Here is a 23421-nt window from a genome sequence, read left to right as displayed (position 1 = left end):
ATTTGATATATTAAAATATACAGAGAATGAACTTTAAGGAGTAAAATAAAGACCAAAACAATAAATGAAAACACATAAAACTAAAGAACAATGCTTTACTAAATTGTAAAATATAAATAATGTTTATAGAGCCACCTGTTCATATGTGTAAATGAGTAAGGAGATGTAAGTAACGCACTATAAAATGACACCGGAGAAGGGCTGCACTATGTTTTGGCCAAGTCCGTGAGGGTGAAACATGTCAACAGGCAGCGTTTTTCCCTGCTTGCTCCATAATAAAAGTACTAATTACAGGCTAACCACTCAAGTGCTGACTGTTTCTTTGGAAATCAAAGATGTGTTGAAGAAAATGGTTGTGTGTTGACTTATGTTGATAATGTTTTATAATTGTTTTTCTTTCTTTTCATTGCCAGCGAAAGACAGGGTTTACAGCCAGTGTGCATAACTCTAGGGGATCAGCAGACAGTCTGGACCCTGGATAATGAAGGCAATCTCTGGTTCAGAACTGGTGTGACGTCTAAAAAACCACAGGGAGACGATGACCATTGGTGGCAAGTAGGCACTTTCCCTTATTTTTTGATGATGTTGTACTGCCTGTACAGTAATAGTGTTTGTGCATGGGTGTATTAGTCTAGCTTCATATTTGAGTGCTGCACTGGGCTGCAAATCTAGCACTTGTTAAATAATCCTCTTCTGTTGATAAGGCGTTTTACAGTTGCCTAAACTTCCACTTGATAAATGATAGGAGATAGGTGTTGATGTACAAGTCAAGTTCAAGTCCTGCTTGTAAAAGTCAACAGTGAAAGTGCTAATTTGCTACTTTACTTGCCTCGTGTATAGTCACACTTTTAAGCCCTTTTTATCTATCAAAGTACAGCTCTATTTCATGAGTGAATACATTTCTTTTTAACAGAACACATACACTTAGTCTTCACAGAGCACCATAGTTCTAAAAGCTACAGAGTTTATTCTTCAAGTCCTGGAGTTCATGTGTGTTTGATATTTAGTGCAGATGCCCATTTTCGTCTGCCAGACAGAATCACCTGTCTTTAGTACCCACTTATTAAATGGATATAAGGTTACTGGCACCCATACATTGAAGAAGCATTTAGAAACTAAAAGGTCTCTGTCTCCAGCTATCTCAATGATAGAGTTGAGGGTTGTGCTTGCTGCTGACTGCTCTGTGTCCTGAAGGTCAAGAGCATGGTTTCTAAAAGGGCTAACTTCCTTTCTTTCTTATGAGCATTATAAACATAGTACCATTACAATGGGTAATAGAAAAAACATTTAGTTACAAAGAATCATAATAGTAAAAGTACTGTAGTAAGAACTAGAGGAACGGTAGCACTTATTGTATTTAGACACTGATGCACATGTGGTTGCTGGTGGTTGTTCATTATTATAGTATCTTTTGTCCTCATTTCATGACCTTTTCCTCTGTTTAGAAAGTGTGTGTTTTTCACATCTCACTGTTTTAAGGAACTGGACTGCTTCAAGAAATTGCCATTGTAAAGTTTTCAGTTGTGGCCAATTCCTTATTCTAGAATATGCATTAATTTGTATCGGTTGAAGCAAACTCAATGCAAGACTGGTCAAATACATCAATTGGGCTTACGCTAAACAGTGGGTTGCTTGAGAACCACTGTATATTGCTCTGTTGAACTTCTGGCTCCCTGCTCTGCTTCCTGCCCACTGGGGACAATTCTTACCTTAGAGATGAGTCTCAACATTGTTTGATTTCAGATGGTTCCATAACAGCAAAACAGAATCACACTGAGTCTCAACTGTTAGTGAGTTTTGAGTCCCAGGTTTGTGTCAAATTGTTAATATTGATGTTACATTTGATTTGCAAAGCTCGTCGTGCCATTGCTGAGAGACATCTTGTGCTATCTTTGAATGGGTTTGAAATATGCAAACCAGTGGAATGTGGTTGGGGGCGAAGTTCTAGAATGGAATGGAAAGGAGCTGCGAGGAGGAGAGAGGTCTAGAGCAGTGAGGCATTTGAATGTCGGGGACATTTTCTCCTTTAAAATAAAAGCTTCTTCAGTGCACCCATCTGGTCGCCGTTATCATTCCCATCTGGTCACTGTTCTCATTTTAGAGTATATTACACTGCCGACGAGCACAATGTGACCTCACAGGTGGAGTAGTGTCTCAACATCACATCAAGGTGAGCTTTTGCCTCCAATTGGATGTTAAGAGTCATTGGGTTTAAGGGCTCCAAATCACCTAGCTACTAGTGTTCGTTGCCCCAGTGCACTTCTATCCTCTTTTGTCTATGCCTGATGGCTATCGTCCGTGTGAAGTCCAATTGCCCTGGTGGAAGCCTAGTGGAAAGAGTTGATTTTAAGACTGTTCAGTGTTTTTCCTCCCACCGCCATAACTTTGTGCTTGTAAGAGTTTTGAGAAAGTTTCCACTCTTTTAAACAGTGAAGGCATGGTGCATTGTAAATATTACTTTGATGGCGAGATAACGACCATTGATACCTGTGGGTTTCAATGCGGCTCAAGGGTTAAATAGCTGCCTCGTGGGACTGTCTTGTTCATTCTACAGTCCAAGCATGTTCGAACATCACGCTTTTTCTAAAGCAAACGGGTAGTGTTAGTGGCCTTGCGGCAGCCTTTGTTGTGCCTCTCACACACTGAGCCTTGCCCATCACTTACGCAATGTTTCCTCATCCAGGCTGCGTGTAATGTGACAAGCCGTCCTAGTCCTAGAATGCACGTTCAGGAAGAAGATGGCACCAGCACAAGAAGAGTAGGATAGCTAAATGAGTTATATCCCTTCAAGGATTCAAATTGTAGTTGAGTATATACCTGCCATTACTAATCATGTGGCTCATTCTTTATTGCATTTGATACCAAAGGTGATGGACAATTCTGTGGAATGTAGTGTGGAGGAAGACGGCCACACATGTGTGAGATTGAAGGGAGCATCATTTCAGAGTCTGAGTGGATAAATAGGGTAAAGGAGGGTAATGTTCTACAAGAGGTCTTAGCTTGTGTCAATAAAGGGTGGAAGAGGGGTGATGGCAGTGAGGAATGCAGAAAATGTTGGTTTCTAAAGGATGAATTAGCTGAGTAATTGGGTCTGTTATACAGAGGATCCAAGTTGGTTTGAGAAAGATTGAGATGATCTTATTGGTGGCCGTGAATGGATCTTTGTGTGGCAAGAGCTATGAAAGACTGTGAGAGGTGTTCTGCTAGTGCTAACGTCTTAAAACCCTGTGTTCAACCCATGGTCGTCAGAGAGTTACTGTGGACTTCTTGGAGTGGCACTACTTTGAATAATTTAATTTTAATAACACATTTTATTTGGTTATTCCAGTGAAATTTGGGCCATAGCCCTACAAGTACCTGTAAGAAAGCAGATAAATCAGGAATACTGGCATTTTTAAATAATTGCAATACCTGCGAAACATGCAGAGTACACAACGTAAGCAACATGCAGACTGTACCAGATTCAAATAATCGTACCAAGGAGACGTTCATAGAATGACAGACTATTACATAATATGGAACGAGTTGGTCAGTGAAGGTGTACATATATAGTGATTTTTGTTGGGGGTCTGTAGATGGTAAAAAGGGAAGATTGATCCCACGATACGTTGCCCAGCAGGTCCATATTTTTCTGTGTTTTGAGGGGCAGCCACGGGCCAGAAAAACCGCAATCTCCGCACCCATACATTTGTCTAATTCGGCCTTCCACTGGCATATAGTCGGGGGAGAGGTCCCCTTCCACATCTGTGGAATATCACATTTGGTGATAGTGAGGGCCAAGAAGAGCAGATGTTGTTTGTATTAATTGCCCCCTATCTCATCTGTACTGTGCAGGAGAAAGAGTCGTGGGTCAAATGGGAGTTCCCATGATAATACATTACTTAGACAAGATGATACCCTGCACCAAAAGGGTTGCAACGCTGAGCAGCTCCAGACCGTACGTAAAAATGTCTACTCCTCCCTTTCACATCGCAAGCATGTAGGGGACTGAATAACAACCATCATCCAGAGTCTGGTCCGTGTGTAGTATGTGCAGTGTAAATACTTGAATTGTATAAGGCGGTATCGTGTGTAAACTGCAGCGCCCCAAGTGGTGGAAATGGCCTCTGCCAGTCATCGTCAGTCAAGTCGGGGAAATCTTCTTGCCACGCTCGTCTAGTCCTGTCAAGTGTCGTCTGTGTATGAGTCATCAGTGTTTGATAGGTTTGTCTGATTTTATGTAGGCCCAGATCGCCCATCAGTCGGCGGCCCTCAAGGGGCTGAAATTCTGGTAGGGTCTCTAAGGCATGAATCAAGGGGGTCAAAGCATGGCGGAATTGAAGGTATTTATTAAACTGAGTCTTATGTAATTGAAAATCTACTTGCAATTGTTGAAAAGATTTCAATGTAGTACCTGACATTACGTCTCCCAGGGTCAATATCTCTACTGAGTCGAACCCACAGAATCCCCATAGTGCCGCCACTGGATGGAGGTATGTACAATACCACAAGGGAGTTGTTTGGGTCAGTGTCCCGCACCACCCATCTGTCGGACCGTATTCCGCCAGAGCTGTATCATCACTCTACTAGCCGGGGGTAACAAATCTAGGTTTCTTGAGCTATAGAGGAGCTGGAGAAAGGGTTTGCCTTCCATTGCCATGTGTTCCAGTGCGAAAGCCGGGTTGGTTGGGGAGTTGTACCACCATTCATTTATTATCAAAATATGGGAGGCTACATAGTAGGCATAGACATCTGCCGCTGCAATTGCCCCACAGCATGTGTACTGTGTGCAAGTGTGTAACGCTACCCTAATCGCTCCGCCGTTCCAGAGAAATGTATTATGTATAGCATTCACTTGTGCGAACCAGGATCGCAGAATCTTGTAAGGGAAGTTTTGTAATTTGTAGAGAATTCGGGGTAAAGAAACCATCTTCAAGATGGCAGCCCGCCCATATAATGATAGTGGAAGGGAGGATCATATTTTTGTTTCGCTATTTAGACTCGTTAGCAGTGGGTTAATATTGTTGGCCCATGAGATCTTAGGGCACGGCGACACAAAGATGCCCAAATATTTAAAACCTCCTGTCGCGTGCGACAGCTGTGTCTCCCAGGTGCCCCGCCCCTGGTTCCCGCATATTGGGAAAAGCACAGATTTAGCTGGGTTGGTGTGTGGATCGGTAGTTTCCCCAAACACTCTAAGGATTTGTAGGATTGCGGAGTCCCGAAAACCATGGGTCTGTCATTACTTTGAATATTTTAGGGCCTGTTGACAATGGAGGAAGGCAAGTATATGTTGATGTGATCTTGGATATGTATTCAAGTTGACAGAAGTTTTTTTAATGAATAGGACTGAGTGCTTAAGAAGGCTGTTCAGGAGGGAAGGTTTACCTACCACCATTGTGACAGATATTGGTATACAATTGATTTCAAGAGAGATGGAGTAGTTTCTGAAGGATGAGAGTAAACAAAAAAAATGTTCTTTGTACCATCAAAAGGCTAATGGTATTATGGAATGCTTTAATAGGGTGCTGAGGAGACCATTCAGTTATCCAAGGAGAATGGGAAATGTTGAAAAGAGGAAGTATATAGAAGGGTCAAGGTATATAGGTTAAATCCACATTCTGTCATTACGAAAACACCATTTGAACTGGTTAGAGGAAAGAAGACTAATTCCCTTTTTTCACCATCGTGGCTGAATGAGAAGTGTACAATCGTGAATGTAACAGACCTGGAATGGAAGAAGGGAAATATAGCTAAAGAAAGGCATGGAATAATGTTTAAAAAGCTATTAAAAGAATGGTGCTGGCAGTTGGTGATTTGGTTTGGATTAAGAGTCCTACAACCACTTTTTTTTTTTTTTTTTTTAATTTTATTTATTTGCAGTTAGTACACCTCATAAAAAAAAAATAACGACACATCAGCATAAATACATAGCAGGAAAATACAAAGTGCCATACATGAGATACAGTAAGAAATTTATAAAAGCAGATTTAAAAAAGAAAAAACTTTTTTTAAGTCTAGCTCGACTGATTACTGGTCATCTCTCTCCAGATTGAGACCGGCGCCCATAATTTTTGGCCAAAATCACGCATTTTTTTACCCTTCTGTTCATACAAACCGTTCTCCATGTTATGAATACTCAACAGCCTAGAAAGCCACATTTGAAAAGACGGGGCCATAGTATCTTTCCAGCCTGAGGAGATTAAAATCCTCAATACCGCAACCGACATAAAAACCAACGCTTCTTCAGCTTGAGACAGTTCTTGCTTATTATCACAACCCAGCAGCATCAGGGTATCAGGGTAGGGGATAGATCGATCTTATGACCTAGCAGCCCCTCCCAGAATTTACAGACTTCCCTCTGTACTGGAGCAAGTGAGCTACAATGGAAAAACATGTGCAGCAGATCTGCTGGCCCAGAGTTGCATCTGGGACATTTATCATCCCCCCTGACCCCCCAGGCATATAATTTGGCTGGGGAATGATATAGATTAAATACCGTTTTATAATGCTGGGCACTCAGGTTGGTGGATCTAAAAACTTTTTTATCCAGGTCTAGGTCAGCATCGGGGTCATCTAATTTCCGGGCCAGAGATACTTCCGTTTTTTCCATATCATCTGGTATTTCCAAGATAAGCTGCTTATATACCAATTTGATCTTTTTAGGCCCTGCCATTAACAGTTCGATAACAGAGACAACCTCCATTGACAGGGGTTTTGGTCTCACTGCCTTAACTGCTCGGGCAACTTGACCATAGAGAAACCACTGATTGATCGGAATACCATACAAATGTTGGATAGTATCAAAACCGAGCGGAGCATGGTTCCCCCAAATATCGCCTAGAGACCTAATACCAAAATTTCTCCAGGTCTGTAAATTCCTATGAGACCCAACAAAGGGAAGCAAACTAGAGTTACAGAGCTGGAGATAACGATTTACCTTAGAGATTTTACATAGCTTCGAAATAGATCTCCAAACCTCCCATACCCCTTCCAAAATCTTCAAACGAGGCCTCTTATAAAACCTGCGATCCACCTCACGCCACAACAGCCCAGCAGCCTGTTCCCCGATTAACAGCTCAAAGATAGAAGGTAGATCCGAGGCTAACAGATTAACACCATCATGGTTGACCTCCTGTTGGAACAGGATGGACATTTGTGTCAAAAGGCATGACCAATGATACAATCTTAGATTTGGTAAGGCCAAACCACCCCTTTCCCTGGGAAGGGACATATAGTTAGTTGAACGCCTAATCCTGCCATACTGCCAAACAAATTTGATAAAGATAGACTCCAACCTTTTAATAATTTTCTCATCCAAAAATAAGGGTATGGCCCTAAACAAATAGAGGACTCTAGGGAAGATAGACATTTTTAATACGTTTACCCGCCCAATCAAAGAAAGGTGTAGCACGTCTATCCTCTTTAGCTCTTTTTCAATGGATTTTATGATTGGGGGATAGTTCTCAGCAATTATTTCCCCGACTGAGGCATTGATCTTAATCTCTAAATAGGTTGCTGACTCCACATACCTCGAGTCGCTTTTAACTATATTCGGAGAGCAAATTATTTGGGTTTTGGTCTCGTTAAGAAGGTAACCAGACCGCTTACCAAATTCCTCTGTTATTTCAACCAAGGCCGTAAGCGCCTGCTGGGGATTGTCTGTAATTATTGCCAGGTCATCGGCATAGGCAAAAATTTTACTAGTATGACCATTGCAAACCACCGGGCTAATCCTAGAAGACCCCAAGATTTTTCTGAATAAGAGGGTCTATATAGAGCGCAAAGAGGATTGGGGAGCATGGACAGCCTTGGCGGGTGCCCCTCTTAATAACTAGTTTCTCGGAGATAACCTTTTCACCAAATCCTCTTCCCACCAATACACCCCAAAGGAAATCCCAGACAACCCTGTCGAAGGCTTTTTCTGCGTCGAGCAGAATCATGGCGATCTCCCCTCCCCCCGCACCCTGGGCGTCAAACAGTGCTATAGCTCTTCTAACATGGTCAGTTGTACCGCGGCCCGGAATAAAACCATGCTGCCAGGGGGAGACAAGACCGCCAATGATCCTGCCCAACCTCTTAGCCCATACTTTAGAATATAACTTCGTGTCTGCGTTTATGAGCGATATCGGACGATAAGAGCCAAGTTTCTCCGGGGGTTTCCCCTTCTTATGAAAAACCACGATGTTGGTTTCTCGCCAGGAGGCTGGAACCACTCCCGTGAACATTATTCCGTTAAACAAATCCACTAATAATGGAATGACTACCGATTCAAGACTTTTATATACTTCCAGGGGTATCCCGTCCGGGCCAGCGGCCTTACCAGAGGCCAGTTCGTGCAAGGCTTCTAAGATTTCCCCCTCGCTAATATCCCTATCCAGTTCAGCCTTCTCACAGGTGTTAAGACGGGGGCCGTTATCATCCACATCAAGGTCTTGTTTATCACCCTGAGCTTCGTCGTCATACAGGCGCTGATAGAAATCTTTAAAAGCCTGTAGAATCTCGTTTGGCTATGTAAATATCTTGCCATTTTCCTCGATCAAGGAAATAATATTTCTGGCTCTCCCCTGTCTTATTTGCAGGGCCAATACTCTACCTGCCTGCTCCCCCGTTTCATATCGTTTAGCTCTGGATATCTGATACTCTGCTGAAAATTTCTGAGTCAAAGACTTCTGAAGTTCAGCTCTAATTTTTAACAAATCGCTCTGACTCCTCCTACTGTCCCTACCCCTGATTATATCTCTCATATGCTGTTCTTCGACTGTAGTCAGAATACCTACTAATTTCTCACCTTCCCTCTTGTCCTCCTTTCTTAATCTAGCCCCGAAGCCTATAGATTCCCCCCTTAAAGCCGCTTTAAAAGAGTCCCAAACAATGATCCTGGAGGCACTATAGCGATTGGCAGCAAAAAACTGCCCATTTCAAAATATGCCCGGTGAATCTGGCATCTCCCAATAGTTGCCTCTCAAACGTCCACCTAGACCTGACCCTAGCAGGACCAGATATTTCATAGGACAATATAAGCGGATTATGGTCAGACAATATCTTCGGGGGTTTAGTTATTCCAACCTTATTTAATTCATTGGCAGAGATAAGGAAATAGTCCAATTTAGAGAATTTCTGAAAGGGATTTGAAAAGTAAGTATAACCCTGATTTAATGGCTCTTTTGCCTCCCAGACGTCCTTAAGCCCATGTGAATTAATAAGGGCCTTTATTGCCCTAAACACTCTTGGTTTTCTACCCCGATATACCACGGAGTTACTCCAATCAGCAGAGATATTGAAATCGCCACACATAATAATGGGGGCTGGCCAGGACGCGAGTTCTAATTCTAGAAAGTTAAATAGCTCCGGATCGTCTTCATTTGAGCCATACACCACACAGAGTGTCTGGCCGCTTGCAAGTTCAACCAGAGCCCATCTACCATTGCTATCTGATTTAGTCCTTCTTCCTTTAGTCCTTTAGTCCTTCTGACCCCACCCAGAGTTTTTTTTACTAGGATCGCGACCCCTCTAATTGTAGAGGATTGAGTAGGACATGCTACCAACTCAAAACCAGTAAGGAACAACAATTTCCTTTTAGACCATGGAAGGTGGGTCTCCTGAAGGCAGAGTAGATCAATTCTGTTATTCTTGGTAAAATATCCCAACCTTAAACGTTTCTTCCAATCATTCAACCCACCTATATTCAGAGAACAAACCCTAATGCAGATCATCTTGACATAAAAAAACAACGGCGCTATAAACCTGCTTTTCAAACTGCTTCTGAAGCATTACCGCTATTATCTGACAAAAAAGAAAAAACAGAGAAAAAAAAATAAACAAGGTGAAACAAACTGCATTTGTTACCCCAATTTTTTCCCCCGTTGAACCCCACCACCCCACCTCCCCCCCCAACCACCCTGAACTCCCTCCCTACCAGAGAGATCCCCACCCCTGAGGCTATCCCTCTCCAGAACCCCCCTAAGTGAGGCGCTCAGACTAAGTCTGTGCATGTGATGATAACACAGTACGTGAGTGAGGGCAATGCCAGAAAACCAAGAAGTTAAAAGACCCCTAAATACCGCTTAATTCAACAATATCTCCTTTCATCTATTTTTGCTCAGCAGAGCGACCAACAACCCCACCACCCCAATGTATGAGAGATTAACACCCGAAGTCCAGTCTACCGGTTAATCGGCCTTCTTCTCCAGAGAGGCCAAGTACTCCTTTGCTTTTATTTCTGATGAAAAAAAGAAGGTCCTCCCTTCATTAATCACTTTTAACTGAGCCGGGTTGACAAGAAAGGCCTGGATTCTCTTCTCCTGGAATGGCTTGATCATTTCCCTCAAGCGCCACCTCCTTTCCACAGTCGTATGACAGTAGTCCGGGCGGGCAAAAAAGGAAAACCCGTCAACATTCCTCCTAGCATCTGGCCTAGCCTTTTCTGCGATAGACTGTCTCAAAATGAAGTTTCCAAAAAATATTAGCACTGCTCGTGGTTTATCACCTTCCTTAGCGTTGGGCCGGGTCTTAAAGGGAGTACGATGAACTCGTTGAATCTCGTTGACCCAATTCCAACTTGAAAGCTCAGGAAATGCCTGATTAAAAAGCTTGATTATAGATGCCTTTATGTCCGGCCCTTCCACTCCCTCCGGGATCCCCAAGACCCTCAGGTTGTTTCTCCGTAGCCTGTTCTCCATCTCTTCCATTTTCCAGTGTTGGTCTGTAACCTGAGAGCAATGGGCGTTCACTTTGCTAGTAGCCTCGGCTACCTCAGCCTCCGTTGACACCACCCTCTCCTCCAAATTTGAGACTCTATCAGCCGTATTAGTGCAGGCTTTCGAGAGCTTCCTGACCACTCCCTGCATCTTCCTCATGGCAGCCTGGACTTTACGATTATCCTGGCGCGTTTCTTCTCTGTGAGCCAGGATCTCCTGATGTATGGCTTCCAGGAGGGGACGATCAGAACTATCCGCTACGGGACCTCCCTGCAGTGCTAAGTCGGGAGTGTGATCCCATCTCAATTCTCGGGTAGAATAACCCATTTTCAAAGTCTGACTTTTAGCCACCGGGGGCCGCACAGTAGTTGATGTAAGGCCCTCCTCTGATTCTGAATCGGAGCCTAGGTAGGAGCTGTGTTCTTCTTCTTCGGACCACTCCGCACCATCGGAAACTGAAAAGTAATATTCACTTGGCGCTTTTTCCTTATCAGCATTTACGCCAGTTAGCAGCAGGACAGTTTTCTGTACTTCTGTATTTGCTTCTGCTCCTGAACCCAACTGGTTTTCCACTGTATTACTGCTCTCCTTCCCAGTATCTAGGGAGGCTTCAATAATATCCTCGGGGACCGGCTCATCGAGGGCAACTATAGAAACTGAAGAGATGGGGGCAGTGCATTCCTCCGAAATCGTGCAGGGGTAACTAGACATACTATCCACCGAGGGATTTGCGCCAACCCCCAATAACTCAGAGCCCTTCTCCTTTTCCTTTTCCTTTTCCCTCCCCGCCTTGGGGAAAATATCTGCAATTGATGCTGCCGCCAGCCGGGTCCTACCTGCCACCTGCTGCTTTTTCTTAGATTGTGCGGGTAAAATTTGGGATCCTTGTGAGACCTCCACTCCTTCTGGCTCTATCACATCTCTTTGAGATTTCTTCCTGTGCGGTATTGGTTTACCCCCAGCAGCCACCTTAGGAGCCATAACAGCCCTCTGTGCTCTCTGCACTCTCTGCACTCTGCTCTCCGCTCTCAGCAGTCTCAGCCCCAGTGATTGAATTCCTCGGCCGCCTCCACCTCCAAGCTGGGAGCAGCACGTCGTCGCTCTCCGATGCCTCGAGACGAGGCTCCGCCTCTCCTCACCTCCACAGAATTCTCGCGTTCTGCAGGCAGAGAGAGCGGCAGCAAACTCGGCCAGGGCAAGACGGCGAGCCAACTTCCACTGCTTCAGCTGCTGACACCCGGTGAGTACTGTCGACATATTCGGTTTCCAATGATCCGTTATTCCGCTCCTCGGGGGCTTAACTCATTGCCCTCACTACACTGCAGCGTCGGCCTCGGTTACGGGGCCGCCATCTTGCCTCCTCCAAAATCCTATTCCCACTACTGTCAAGAGTCTTACAACCACTAAGTAGGAATCCAAGGTTTCAGAACTCATTAAAGTGACTGAATTGTACAAAAATTCAGTAAAGACAGAGAACTAATGAGTGTGGACTCTGAATAGAGTTATGTTCAAGTAGGGTTAGTACTGTGATGAGTAAGTGTGACAGGAAAAGAATGCTGAGGAAGCTAGAGAAATGGACATAATTAAAGGGTCCGTGTACAAGCAGGTATGTGGAGAAGTAACAGAAAGAGGAAAACCCCTAAATGTTTTGATGATTATACAATGGGAGTATGTATATACATGTCTCTATTATGCGTCTGTTGATTACTGCACATAGTTATTTTTGTTTGAGCGCAACCTTTACATGTTGTTTTCAATTAGTTGCAATTGTATCTTAAAGGTGACCATGTGATTTATGGTGTTAGACCATCTTCTTGTGCTTTAATGTCACATTTTAGAATGTCTCCTTAAGGGTGAACGTTTTGTTGTTCTTGTACCGAGGGGAATGTATGGTTTCTTCGATTGGGTTTGCCATATGCAAACCAGTAGAATGTGAGTGTGGATCGAAGTTCAGGAACGAAATGTAACTGATCTGTGAGGGAGGGAGGGAGAGCGAGCTAGACTTCTAAGGCGATGGATGGCTGGGACACTTTCTCCTGAAAAATACAAGCTTTTTCAACACGCCCATCTGTTCACCGTCATCATTTTGAAGTACTACCTTTAGTACATTCTGTATGTATTGGTGGGTTTCCCAGAGATTCTCAGTGGGGAAGATCTAAGGATTCCATGATTGGTTAGTATTTATTTTTGATTAGGCGTGCGATTGCCCAGGGGGGATCTTGGTGCTGAGTTTACAGAGATAATACGTTCTAAGACTGCTCCTGGTTACCCAAAAAATAGCCAGTTTTTAAGCTTTTTGAGAAGCTTCCAAATATCAGTTTCACTTCTTCGATTTTGGGGCAGGGAGTTAAATGTTATCACTAACTGGTATGCAAAAGATCTCCCTCCTTGCCTGATCTTCTTTGTCTCTGCTACTTGTAATAAGCATGCCGAGGAGGAGCGCGTAATGGTGTTGGTGATGTGGTTTTAGGGTGTGAGTGGCCTCTGCGGGAGTATTACGTAGGAGATGGTCTTCACAGCTCTCAATATAACCTGTGTGAATGCGGTATGTGTAAGTGGTTGTGTCTAGGTGGTTGTTCAAAGTGGTGTTTGGAGCCTGTTGCCCTTTGCCTAACTAGCATTAGCTGTGGTTTTGCCTGTTATCTGTTAGGTTCCATTATATTTCTTGTAATCTTCAAGGGTAAGTTGTCAGTCGAAGATTATTTGTTAGGAACTGTTAATATGGTTGTTCAGACACCTTTTTATTCTGTGATATTGCACTCCTCATCTTGGTTTAGGGGGTCCTGGTGGTAGGTACCCTTTATTGTCGCTTCCAAAATAAAAATGAACTAGCATTTGTAATGCAATAGGTCTCGCATTTGCCAGAGTTTAAGCTATTGGCATTGTAAATGACAATGCCTTTTATTTATCTATTTTTAAAATTAACACATGAATAAAAGGCATTGTCATTTACAATTCCAATAGCTGGAACTCTTGTAAATGGGAGACCTATTTCATTTCATAGAAGGCCGCCATTGTCCCGGGTTGCTTGGAGAGTGAAACCTCGCATAGGGCACTGAATGCTGCAGGAAAGCATGTCGTCCCTGCAGTAGGAGAAACTCATTAAAGAAAATAGTGCTTACTGACTAAATAAGACATACCGTGTAACAACAGAAGTAAAAGGGCCAGTCCCCATTGGAGGTTACAAATGAAGACTAGACGGTACTAAGGAGGGACTAAAAAGCCTATTAACAAATCAGAAGCCAGCAGTTACGAAGGACAATGGCACAAGCTAATGAAAAATATGGGTGGAGAGTGGGCGGGGCTTCAAGACCATACTCAAATAAGCAGGCCTTGCAGAGCAGCGTTTGCGCTGGCTAGGCTCGACCTAAACAGAGCTTGTATTCTTCCACCCTCCACTGCCTACCCCTACTTTCACTTCGAAACACAAGAAATAAATATAACTTATTAATTTTATCTCCCTTCATGTACAACACCACAGCAAGAAAAATCAAAACTCATTAATGTCCTACCACACCAACCCCCACTACCTCCCTCCGATTTACCAGCATGTTAGAGGAAAGTTGTAAGGAGCCGCGCTGTGTACTGCAGAGATTCCGTCTGAATGAGATGCTGCCATGCAAGTGCTCACTTGCAGATATTCTGGATTAATGTTTGAAGCAGCGACCAGTGTCAGTGTGCAGCCGCTTTGGAACGGGAGCGGCCAGCCATGCTTTGTGTGCGATTCTCTTCATGAGCTACAGCGCGTCAAGACTAGTCATGTCTGTGATTAAGGGAATGCAAGCGTATTGATTAAATCTCTTTATTTAGAAAATAATAGTAGAGCAAAAGCTTAAACACATAAATATACCAGTAAGCATCGGGGCAGGGACGTTTACACCTAGTCCTCATATGTAATCTTAGTAGAAACCAAACATCGGGTGAGGGGCGGGAGGGCCGGAAGAGACAAATTGTTCCATATCATTTCAATTACATAATCGTATTGTGTAAGAATTAGAACTTTGAACGTGCAGTGAAGCAATAACGCATTAAACTCGGCAACAAGAACGCGGTTTATGCCAAGAATCAAGTACTAATTTGTTTCAACTCACTGGGAAACAGCGAAGAGTCTCACGTTTGGAACCCATCGGGCATCTCCACTCGATTCGAGCAGCATGAACCTTGACCTCTAGATTGTAGAGGAGCTCTGGACACCGTGCGAGTGGAATACATCATGTCCTTTCTCCTTTGACTGAAAACCACATGGAAACCACACAGGGCAGCAAAAAAAAATTCTTAATCATGTCAAGTTCTTGTTGCATAAGTAGTATGACGGGCCTCAGGTCTAGAAATGTGTGTGTTCTGAAGCCCCCCACTGTTGGATTCGTCCTCTTCACCACTGCTCCGCTTACAGGTGTCTCCAACCTTTTGGGTAATAAGAACGACGTATGTTCAAAGAAAAACATCCCTAGCTACTAATCATATTAAGTTAGAATAGTGAACCCAGATCAGACAAGATTACGGTAGTAGGCACAATGTCCACGATTGCCGGCAGTGATCACCTTAGTGCATCAGACATGGATGCTTGCATTTATTTAACAAATGCTTTGTAAATGTGAAATGTGTCTGCATGGGTAATATATCACAGCCATAGCCTTAATGCCCATGGGACCAATTTAATAATGTTAGTAACAAGTCTCCCAAAACCTTATAATTTATCACTCAAATACATTTCAATAGATTTTGTCATTCTGAAACCATTTTCTCCACACATAAGCTATTTGTGTCCTGAATACACACTTTTCAATTTTGGTATGTATATATTAATGCAGCCATGCAAAAGCTTCTAATTTAGTAGTCTGGGCTGCACATAGGAGAGCTACTGGCGGGTAGCTGGAGAGCTACCGGTAGTTCACGAGCTACTGTTGGAGAAGCCTGGCTTACACACTATATCTGTAGGACATTGCTGTGTTCCGCTAGCCCCGTGCCTAGTCTAGAATTCTTCCCCTAAAGGCTCCTGGTTGACAATCTCGTTGCTGTAAGCTCAGTGACTCCCCCTCGTCCATCAGGACGTCAGAATGAGGCAGTGCTGCAATACCTCGTAGAGCTTCACACTACTGAGGGCTGGGATAGTCCCAGGACTTTAAACTTTACAGCTGTCGCCTAACTGTCATGGAGTTCCACCTTGTTGTCAAGGAAATATATCATGAAGCTAGCACAATCCTCAAACTGCTGAGAATCCTGGGAACACTCTTCCTGCTTGCTCAGTTTCTTCTCTAGTTCTGTAAGCTTTCGATCCATGCACCACACCTTGCTTTCCGTTTTCATGATATGCCCTTTCATTCCTTCTATTATTGTTTCTAGCAGTGGGACCCCTATAATTCTTGTAACATTATGAGTGTTAAGTGTTTCTCCCTGTGTTAGCTCAGGGTCCCCATTGCAGAGTGATGAATCCAATGAGATGTCTGATAAAGAACATTTCGATAATCGGCCTACCAGTGCCTCCTCTCCTCCACCACCACCACCACCACCACCACCACCACCACCACCACCCACATCCCATGGTCTGGGAAGGTCTTAAATTGGTGCTCATTGAATTTTCGCTGTAGATATACATACATCAGTAAGCCAAAAAACATGTGCAAGGGAGAAGCATCTTTATCCATCCACTAGCTCTGGAACAACCCAAAGGCTAGAGTAGGATTTCAACATAAACGGTCATCTGGCATGCTAGATTTCTAAAACCAAATAATTTAGTAAACCCTTTTCTGGAGTCCACCCCTTCAGTTTCAAGTCTGACAAGGCAAATCTCCTATTTGCTTGATTTCCCCACATAGCAGGGCTGAAGAAGGGATGGAAGGGAAGAAAATCAAACTTTCGTGCTGGCCTCATAGCCAGGGCATGTAGAAGAGGATTCAATGATTTGCATGGTTCAAAGAGTACCACTAGAATGATAGTCACTTGTTCCACACAGATTCTGAGTAAGAAATGGGAGATGATCTGAAAGGGAAAAAAAAGCACAGGATTTCTTGGGGTCATTGCATCAATCAGACATCGATACCCTGGGCTTTTGGCCGTTGGAATCAAAGAGAGTCCCAAGTACAAATAAATTACAAAATCCTTGAGCTTAGAAACTTGGTAATAACCTGCCATTTGGTTTGGCTGTTTCTAAACGTTAAATCAGAAGGGGGACGGAAGAGGAAGAGCTAGTTATTTTAAGAGGTCCTACTCCTGTGCTCCTCTGAGTACTCATATAAACCAGGGTTAGGAGATCGTTCCTCTATGTAGCCGATGCACTTGAGGTTGCTATCTGGCCAGGGATCAAGTCGCTGGGAGATCTGAATTTCAGATCATAATGCCCTCACACACCTGTTAGGGTGTCATCCTTCATCATAGGTCTCTCCTCGTCAGACTTGCGCTGCAATGTCTGACGGGCCTGGTGGCTTCTGGCTGTTTCTAATACACAGGTTATGACTGAACCAAGAGATGTACCTCTGAACTGCAATTCACCTGGAAAACTAGAAGTTCCTGTGAAGGAGAACGAGCCCCAAACATTTTTTAATATACATGACATTTTTCTCTTGATGCATGACTCAATATCTTTCTGAATACATGTGTCAACTACCTCCAGTTTGGGGGTACAGTGACCAGTGAGCCCTAACTGTTATGCATACATCACTGTCCACCATCCAAGAATAGTGGCGTCTTTCATGATCTCTTCCAGAGTGCGAGGTTGTCGGGGCCTTCCTCTGAACAGATAGTCAGAAACTAACCACTACTGCAATTGCATTCCAAGCTTCCTGTGTGACTGTATCAATTGATCGAATTCCTGCGTGGTTGGAGCCTAATGTATGTGTAGAGAGGTCAGGACAGGATACAGATGAATCCTTGATCAAGGGTCTGTAACAACACTCACCCGCAAATGGTCCTGAGCCTTCAAATGTTCTTCCTAGAGCCTGATGGCTAGCCAGCATATCTGTGAACTATTTTTGTACTCTGGATATCGCTTCACTCAAGAAATTCTAAAACAAGGTCTGACTTAAAATGGACCTCCAATGAATTTCGATATTGGGATGGCACCAGTAGACAATTCTTAAGTTTGATGAGAAAACTGAGCTTGGCAGACAAATATGCATTCATTATAGGCCACCGTCTCTTTAGGAGGAGAGGACATATGCAGCATCCAGTCATCTAGATGTGGCAATAGTGACTACCCTTAGAGTTAAAGGGGACCACACTTGCGATATTTGAACATCTTCTGAGATAAGACTTTATGTTATGTTATGTTATCAGCATTGTAGAGCGCATGGCTGCCCCCGCATCGGGGCGTCCCAGCGCTGTGCCAGACTAGAGGTGGACAGAGAGGGAGTAGACTAGAGATTGGAAAAAAGCCATGTATTGATCATTTTCCTCAACACCCAGTGGTCCTGCATGCCGCGGGCAGCAAGAGGGATGGTATTCCAGAGGGAGGCGGCCAATGCCTTGAATGAGCGCCCCCCGGCTCCGGTCCTGTGCACCAGTGGAACACAGGCCAGGTATAGGTCCGCTGAGCGCAGGGCCCGAGCCGGGATATACACCGGGCATAGATCGGTCAGAATTTGCGGACCCAGGCCATGCAGGATCTTATGTGTGGTACATAAAGTCTTGAAGTAAACTCTTTGTTCTATAGGTAACCAGTGAAGCAGTCGAAGGAGGTCAGCGGCATGACCGTGTTTGGGTAGTACGAAGAGCGTGTGGACAGCCACATTCTGTACCCGTAGAAGCCTTTTTGTCACAGCTTTGTTAGCGCCAAGGATAAATAGAAGCACTCTGAAGTGGAAATGCCTATTGTGTGCAACAAACCTGAGAACCACCTAATGATATGTCGTCATTGGGATATTGAAGTACATGTCAAAAGGTCGTGGGTCACCATGAAGTCTCTGGAATTCACAAATAAGTTGATTTCTTATATGGTCTCTAATTGAAACGTCAATGACCATATCAATGTGTTCACTAAATTGAGGTTGATTATAATTCGATATACCCCTGAGATCTTGCGAATTAAGAAAACATGAGCATAAACTAATTTTCCCTGCTTTTCCAGTGGCACAAGGCTAATTGCTTTATTCTCCAGTAACCTACAGAAGCCCTACTTCCTCTTGTGTAGCTGCATGGCCATGGTATCTTGATGAACCCCACTCAGATTGAACAGAAGAAAGATGTGAAATGGATGCCATATCTCCTTTGTTTGATAATTTGAACCCAGGAGCCTAAAGTAAATATTACCCAGGCTTAAGTGAAATGCTGAATCTGCCTTCCTATTAGTCAATCTGGCTAGGGTCAGTATATGCAAATTGGTCTATCATGTGGAACCTTGAATGCAAAGAGTTCTTCAGCCAAATTGTTTGCATCGTTAAGACCTAGAGACAAAATGTTGTGAGGAGATAACCATAGATTCCTGGTAGGTTGGTAAGGCAAACAAATATGTTTATGAGACATTCCACTGCTTGGTGGAGCAGCCCATCGTTTGCAAGGGATATGGTTTTGAACTGAGTTCTTGCTTTCACTGAAAGCCACTGTATAGTATTTTGGGACAGGTAAGTAATGATCATAATGCCTCAGGATGAGTATGAGGCAGGCAGCATGATTTCAAACCCTTTGAAGTTTGGCCAGATCTTTTTTTTGTTAATCCAGCATAGATTGCATTCCAATAGTCCAGGTTGTATGATTGCTGATGCTAATCAAATAAAGTAAATATTTGATTGAATTGAAATAGTCCAGGTATGAGGAAACTGCAATGAAAATCAAGCCAATTTTGTGGGGATTTGTCTGGAGAAGAAAGGTTCTGTGCGATTGTGAACCATTTATTGTTGAGCAGAATGACTTTGGGGGGGGATGTAAGAGAGGTGTCTGTCAAACAAAACACATAGGTGTACAGAAGATGTGAGAGCAGCCCTTAGTGTCAGGCCAGGTAAAGGTGAAATATCCACTGGTCCCTGACTAAGTTCCCTGTTTTTTGGTTGTTGAGATAAAGCCTGTTGAACTTAATCCACTGCTGAGCTACTCTGTAAGGATCACTAGACCCTTGCTCTAATATATTGAACATTTTGGCATAGTCTATGTTCATGAGGTGACTAGTTTGATGTTCTTCGTGGACTTGATATAGCAAGACCATACAGATGTTGAGCAGGATCAGTCAGAGGGCTGATTCCTCAGCTACACCACAGATGATGAAGATTATATTGGATAAGACAAACCGAAATTGGACTTGCTAGATAAGGTTGCCTAAGTAAATAAACCATGTAACACCAACTCTGTTTACACAGCAAAAGAAGATATTTTATTTAGCAGCACATTGTTCTCTGTGATGCCAAATTCCACTGCGGGATCCAGTAGGATTAGGGCACATGCCAGAGCCTGGTCACGAGCACTTATGCAATACTCTCTGATGTTTATCGCAGTTATGTCTGAAAGCTGAAATCTGACTATCGACCGCTTAGTATGCTGTGCTGTTAATTTCCAAGTGCATGGAGAGATATGTATTCATTGCTGATTCCTGAACGTTTGGAATTCCAGGAAGGCATGAGATAGGATGGTCATTTGAAAGAACTGATTTGGGAGTTTGAGTTAGTTTTTATCAGTGGCAATGTGACAATGGCATGTTTGAGTTTGTGAGGGATTGCACTAGTGTATACTGAATTATTGATGATAATGCTGCTGATGATGGAGCAAACATTTGGAGGTTAATTTCATAAGTTTTGTTTTGTAACTATTTGTAGGTGATGAGTGTTTCTTTAAAGGAAGACCATCTTGGTAACTTAGGGGTTTTGAGTGGGGTGTTGTCTGTGATGAGTGATTTGCTGATTTGTTTTTTGTATAACTCCTTATATTGATGACAAGTTTACACATAGCAAACACTTTGCAAACATAAGCAATCCAGGGTGCACAGTTTTTGTTAACTTTCCAAAGGACCACAGAGCATGTTCGTACATAGGCAGCAATATAGTCGGTAAGTTTTCACTTATTCTACCCCGACTCTTGCCTCTTTCTCTGCTGCAGGGGCTCGCATATGCCTTCCCTATAATTGTTCCACTTTTCCCGAATCTGTGACCACTTAATGGGACATCCTCTAGATTCATACACTGTCCTCTCTGTCAACATACACCAATCCATGTCCCTCTCCCATGCTGCTAAGGACGGTGGCTCCTGTGCCCTCCACAATCTTGCAACGTTCCATTTTTGCGATTATCATACCAAGTGTTACCCATAGTCTCTCTTTGGTGTTTAGGTCGGTAGGGCCCCATATATTCGATAGACACACCTTTATATTGTATTCGATTTCACATCCCATCACTTCTGCAATACACTGTGTAACCTCAGACTAATACGTCTGTATAGATGTACATTCCCAGAGTATATGTACGAAGGTGCCCTCCTGCCCACATCTTCTCATGCATCCCAGTTCAGTTCTATAGCCCAACTTCACCATTGCAGGGCCCGCAAGATAGATTCTGTGGAGCACTTTCAATTGTACCAGTCTCAGCCTAGAAGAGATAGCTACCTCCTTGGGGGAAGACAGTGCCTCAAGCCATTCCTCATCCTCTAACCCCGCCACATCATGCTCCCACCTAGATCGAGGCCGTAGGAGGGGATCTGCCATGTTATTAATTAATTACTTATAAGTCAGAGAGATGGATTTTTCTGGCATATACCCATCTAGGATTCTGTCTTCTAACGGGGAGGATTCTGGTTGTGTCTCCCCCGTTGCTATAGCCATTTGCAGCACGTTTGATCTCTATGTATCTGAAATATTCTGTGTTGGCGAGTTCGTACTCCCCTTGCAATTGGGTAAAATTGACTACTTCTCCTGCCTTCCACAGATCTCGAACCTTAGAAATGCTGATTAAGTCCCATCGGTCAACGCCCTTTAGAGACATAGATCCCCAGATATTTAAATCCCACTTTGGCTTCACTGATACTGATACCCCTTGGCAGTGTAGGCATTTTACCACACAAAACATAGATGACCGATTTGGACCAATTTATACTATAGCCAGAGCATTTCCCAAATGCTATAAAGATATGCATTGCTCTATTCAAGGAGGCACCAGGCGACGCTAGATACAACAGTACATCGTCAGCATATAATAAAATACGGTCCTCCCAGCCCTTGGCCCATTTTAGTCCTGTAATAATTGGACCTTTCTTATCCACATTGCTAACGGCTCCAACATCAGGGCAAAGAGTAATGGGGAAAGAGGGCAGCCCTGTCTGGTTCCCCTCTTGAGTGCAAACACTGGGGACTTTCGGTTGTTGACCACCACTTGAGCCAGTGGCTTTTTGTACAGCAGTTGAACCCAGCTCAAAAAGCCTGGGCCAAATCGTAATTTTTTAACATTGAGAACATATAGGGTCATTTGAACGGGTTGAACGCCATGGTGGCATCAAGGGATGCCACCACCGCATCTTCTCGTATTGTATTCACATGATCCAAAACTATGTGAAGTCGTCGTAGGTTATGAGAAGTATTCCTGGCCGGCATTAAGCCTGACTGGTCCGGGTGTACAAACTTGGTTATAACTTGTAATAGGCGGGTGGCCTGTACTTTCGCTAGGATTTTGGCTTCTGCATTAAGTAGTGATATTGGTCTATAGGAGGAGCATTTGTTTTTGGGTTTACCAGTTTTGTGAATAACCACCATGGTTGCTAACCTCGGATCTCTTGGGAGTGTTACTGCCTCTCGGCTCTCTTGAAACATTGCTGTCAGATAGGGCGCAAGCTTGCTAGGGGCAAGTTTGTACAGATCAATAGGCAAACCATTAGCCCATCGCTTTGCCCGCCCTCAAAACATGTATAGCTTTCTCAACCTCTGTAGTTACTAAATCCTGCTCTAATTCATCCCGGTCTTCATCAGAGAGCTTCGGTAGGGTGATATTTTTCAGGAACACGTCCGTGTCCTCTTCCTTAAAAGTCATTTGGGATTTATAGATCTTGCCACAGTAGTAGCCAAATGCGTTCGCGATCTCTTGCGGCGCAGTGCGTATATTATCAAATTCATCCATTAGCTCTACCACTACTCTATTGGCTTTCTCTCTATGGTCCAGCCAAGCGAGTAGCTTTCTGGCCTTGTCCCCCCACCTCGTAGATTCTACTGAGTGTTGCTCTATATTGTGCTTTGGCAGCGTCGGTGGCTTGGGCCACGTATTCTTTTGTCTTTAACTTCAAGGTATGCCTAACCTCATCTGTGTTAGTCTCTCGTAATTTTCTTTCCAATTCTAGTATATCTGTTTTAAGCTTTACCACTGCTGCCTGTTTCTCTTTGTTAGTGCCTGCAATTAGGGAAACAGCATAGCCTCTAATTACGGCCTTAAAGGCCTCCCATAGTGTTTGTGCGGAGTCAACCAATCCCTCATTCTCACTGAAGTAAAGTTCGGTTTCTCTCACTATTTTCTCTTTTATCAGGGGGATCCTAAGATACCAAGGATTTATTGGGGCTATTCTTCCGGTCCGTGGTTCCCCAACTTCTATCAAGGCCCAGATGCACGAGTGATCTGATATTCCCCTAGCTAGGTGTCTTACTTCGCTGATCTGCTCTAGCTGGTCTGTTGGTGTTATGATATAATCTATTCTAGACATACTGTAGTGGTCATCTGAGTAAAATGTGCGCTGTTGCTCTACAGGATGACGCGCCCTCCATAGATCCATGAATCCCATTGCTTCCTGGAAATTATGGATTTGTGTACGGGCTGGCGGCAAATCCCTTGGGGGGCCAGCGATCCAGTTT

At 43.7% G+C, this 23421-nt stretch overlaps 1 protein-coding gene across 2 annotated transcripts in view; it reads left to right on the top strand.

Moving 5' to 3' along the window:
* TECPR2 (tectonin beta-propeller repeat containing 2) overlaps positions 1-23421 on the top strand; it is a 616143-nt gene that overhangs the window by 378317 nt on the left and 214405 nt on the right. For both annotated transcript variants that reach the window (XM_085626337.1, XM_085626336.1), the window contains exon 14: positions 414-555. In XM_085626337.1, the coding sequence (XP_085482463.1) occupies positions 414-555 (142 nt within the window). The remainder of the gene's footprint in view (positions 1-413; positions 556-23421) is intronic.

This window comes from Triturus cristatus, chromosome 9, assembly GCF_964204655.1.
Source record: "Triturus cristatus chromosome 9, aTriCri1.1, whole genome shotgun sequence".
Lineage (NCBI taxonomy): Eukaryota > Metazoa > Chordata > Amphibia > Caudata > Salamandridae > Triturus > Triturus cristatus.
The sequence above is the reverse complement of the archived record's forward strand: the minus strand, read 5'-3'. Positions and strand labels throughout refer to the sequence as shown.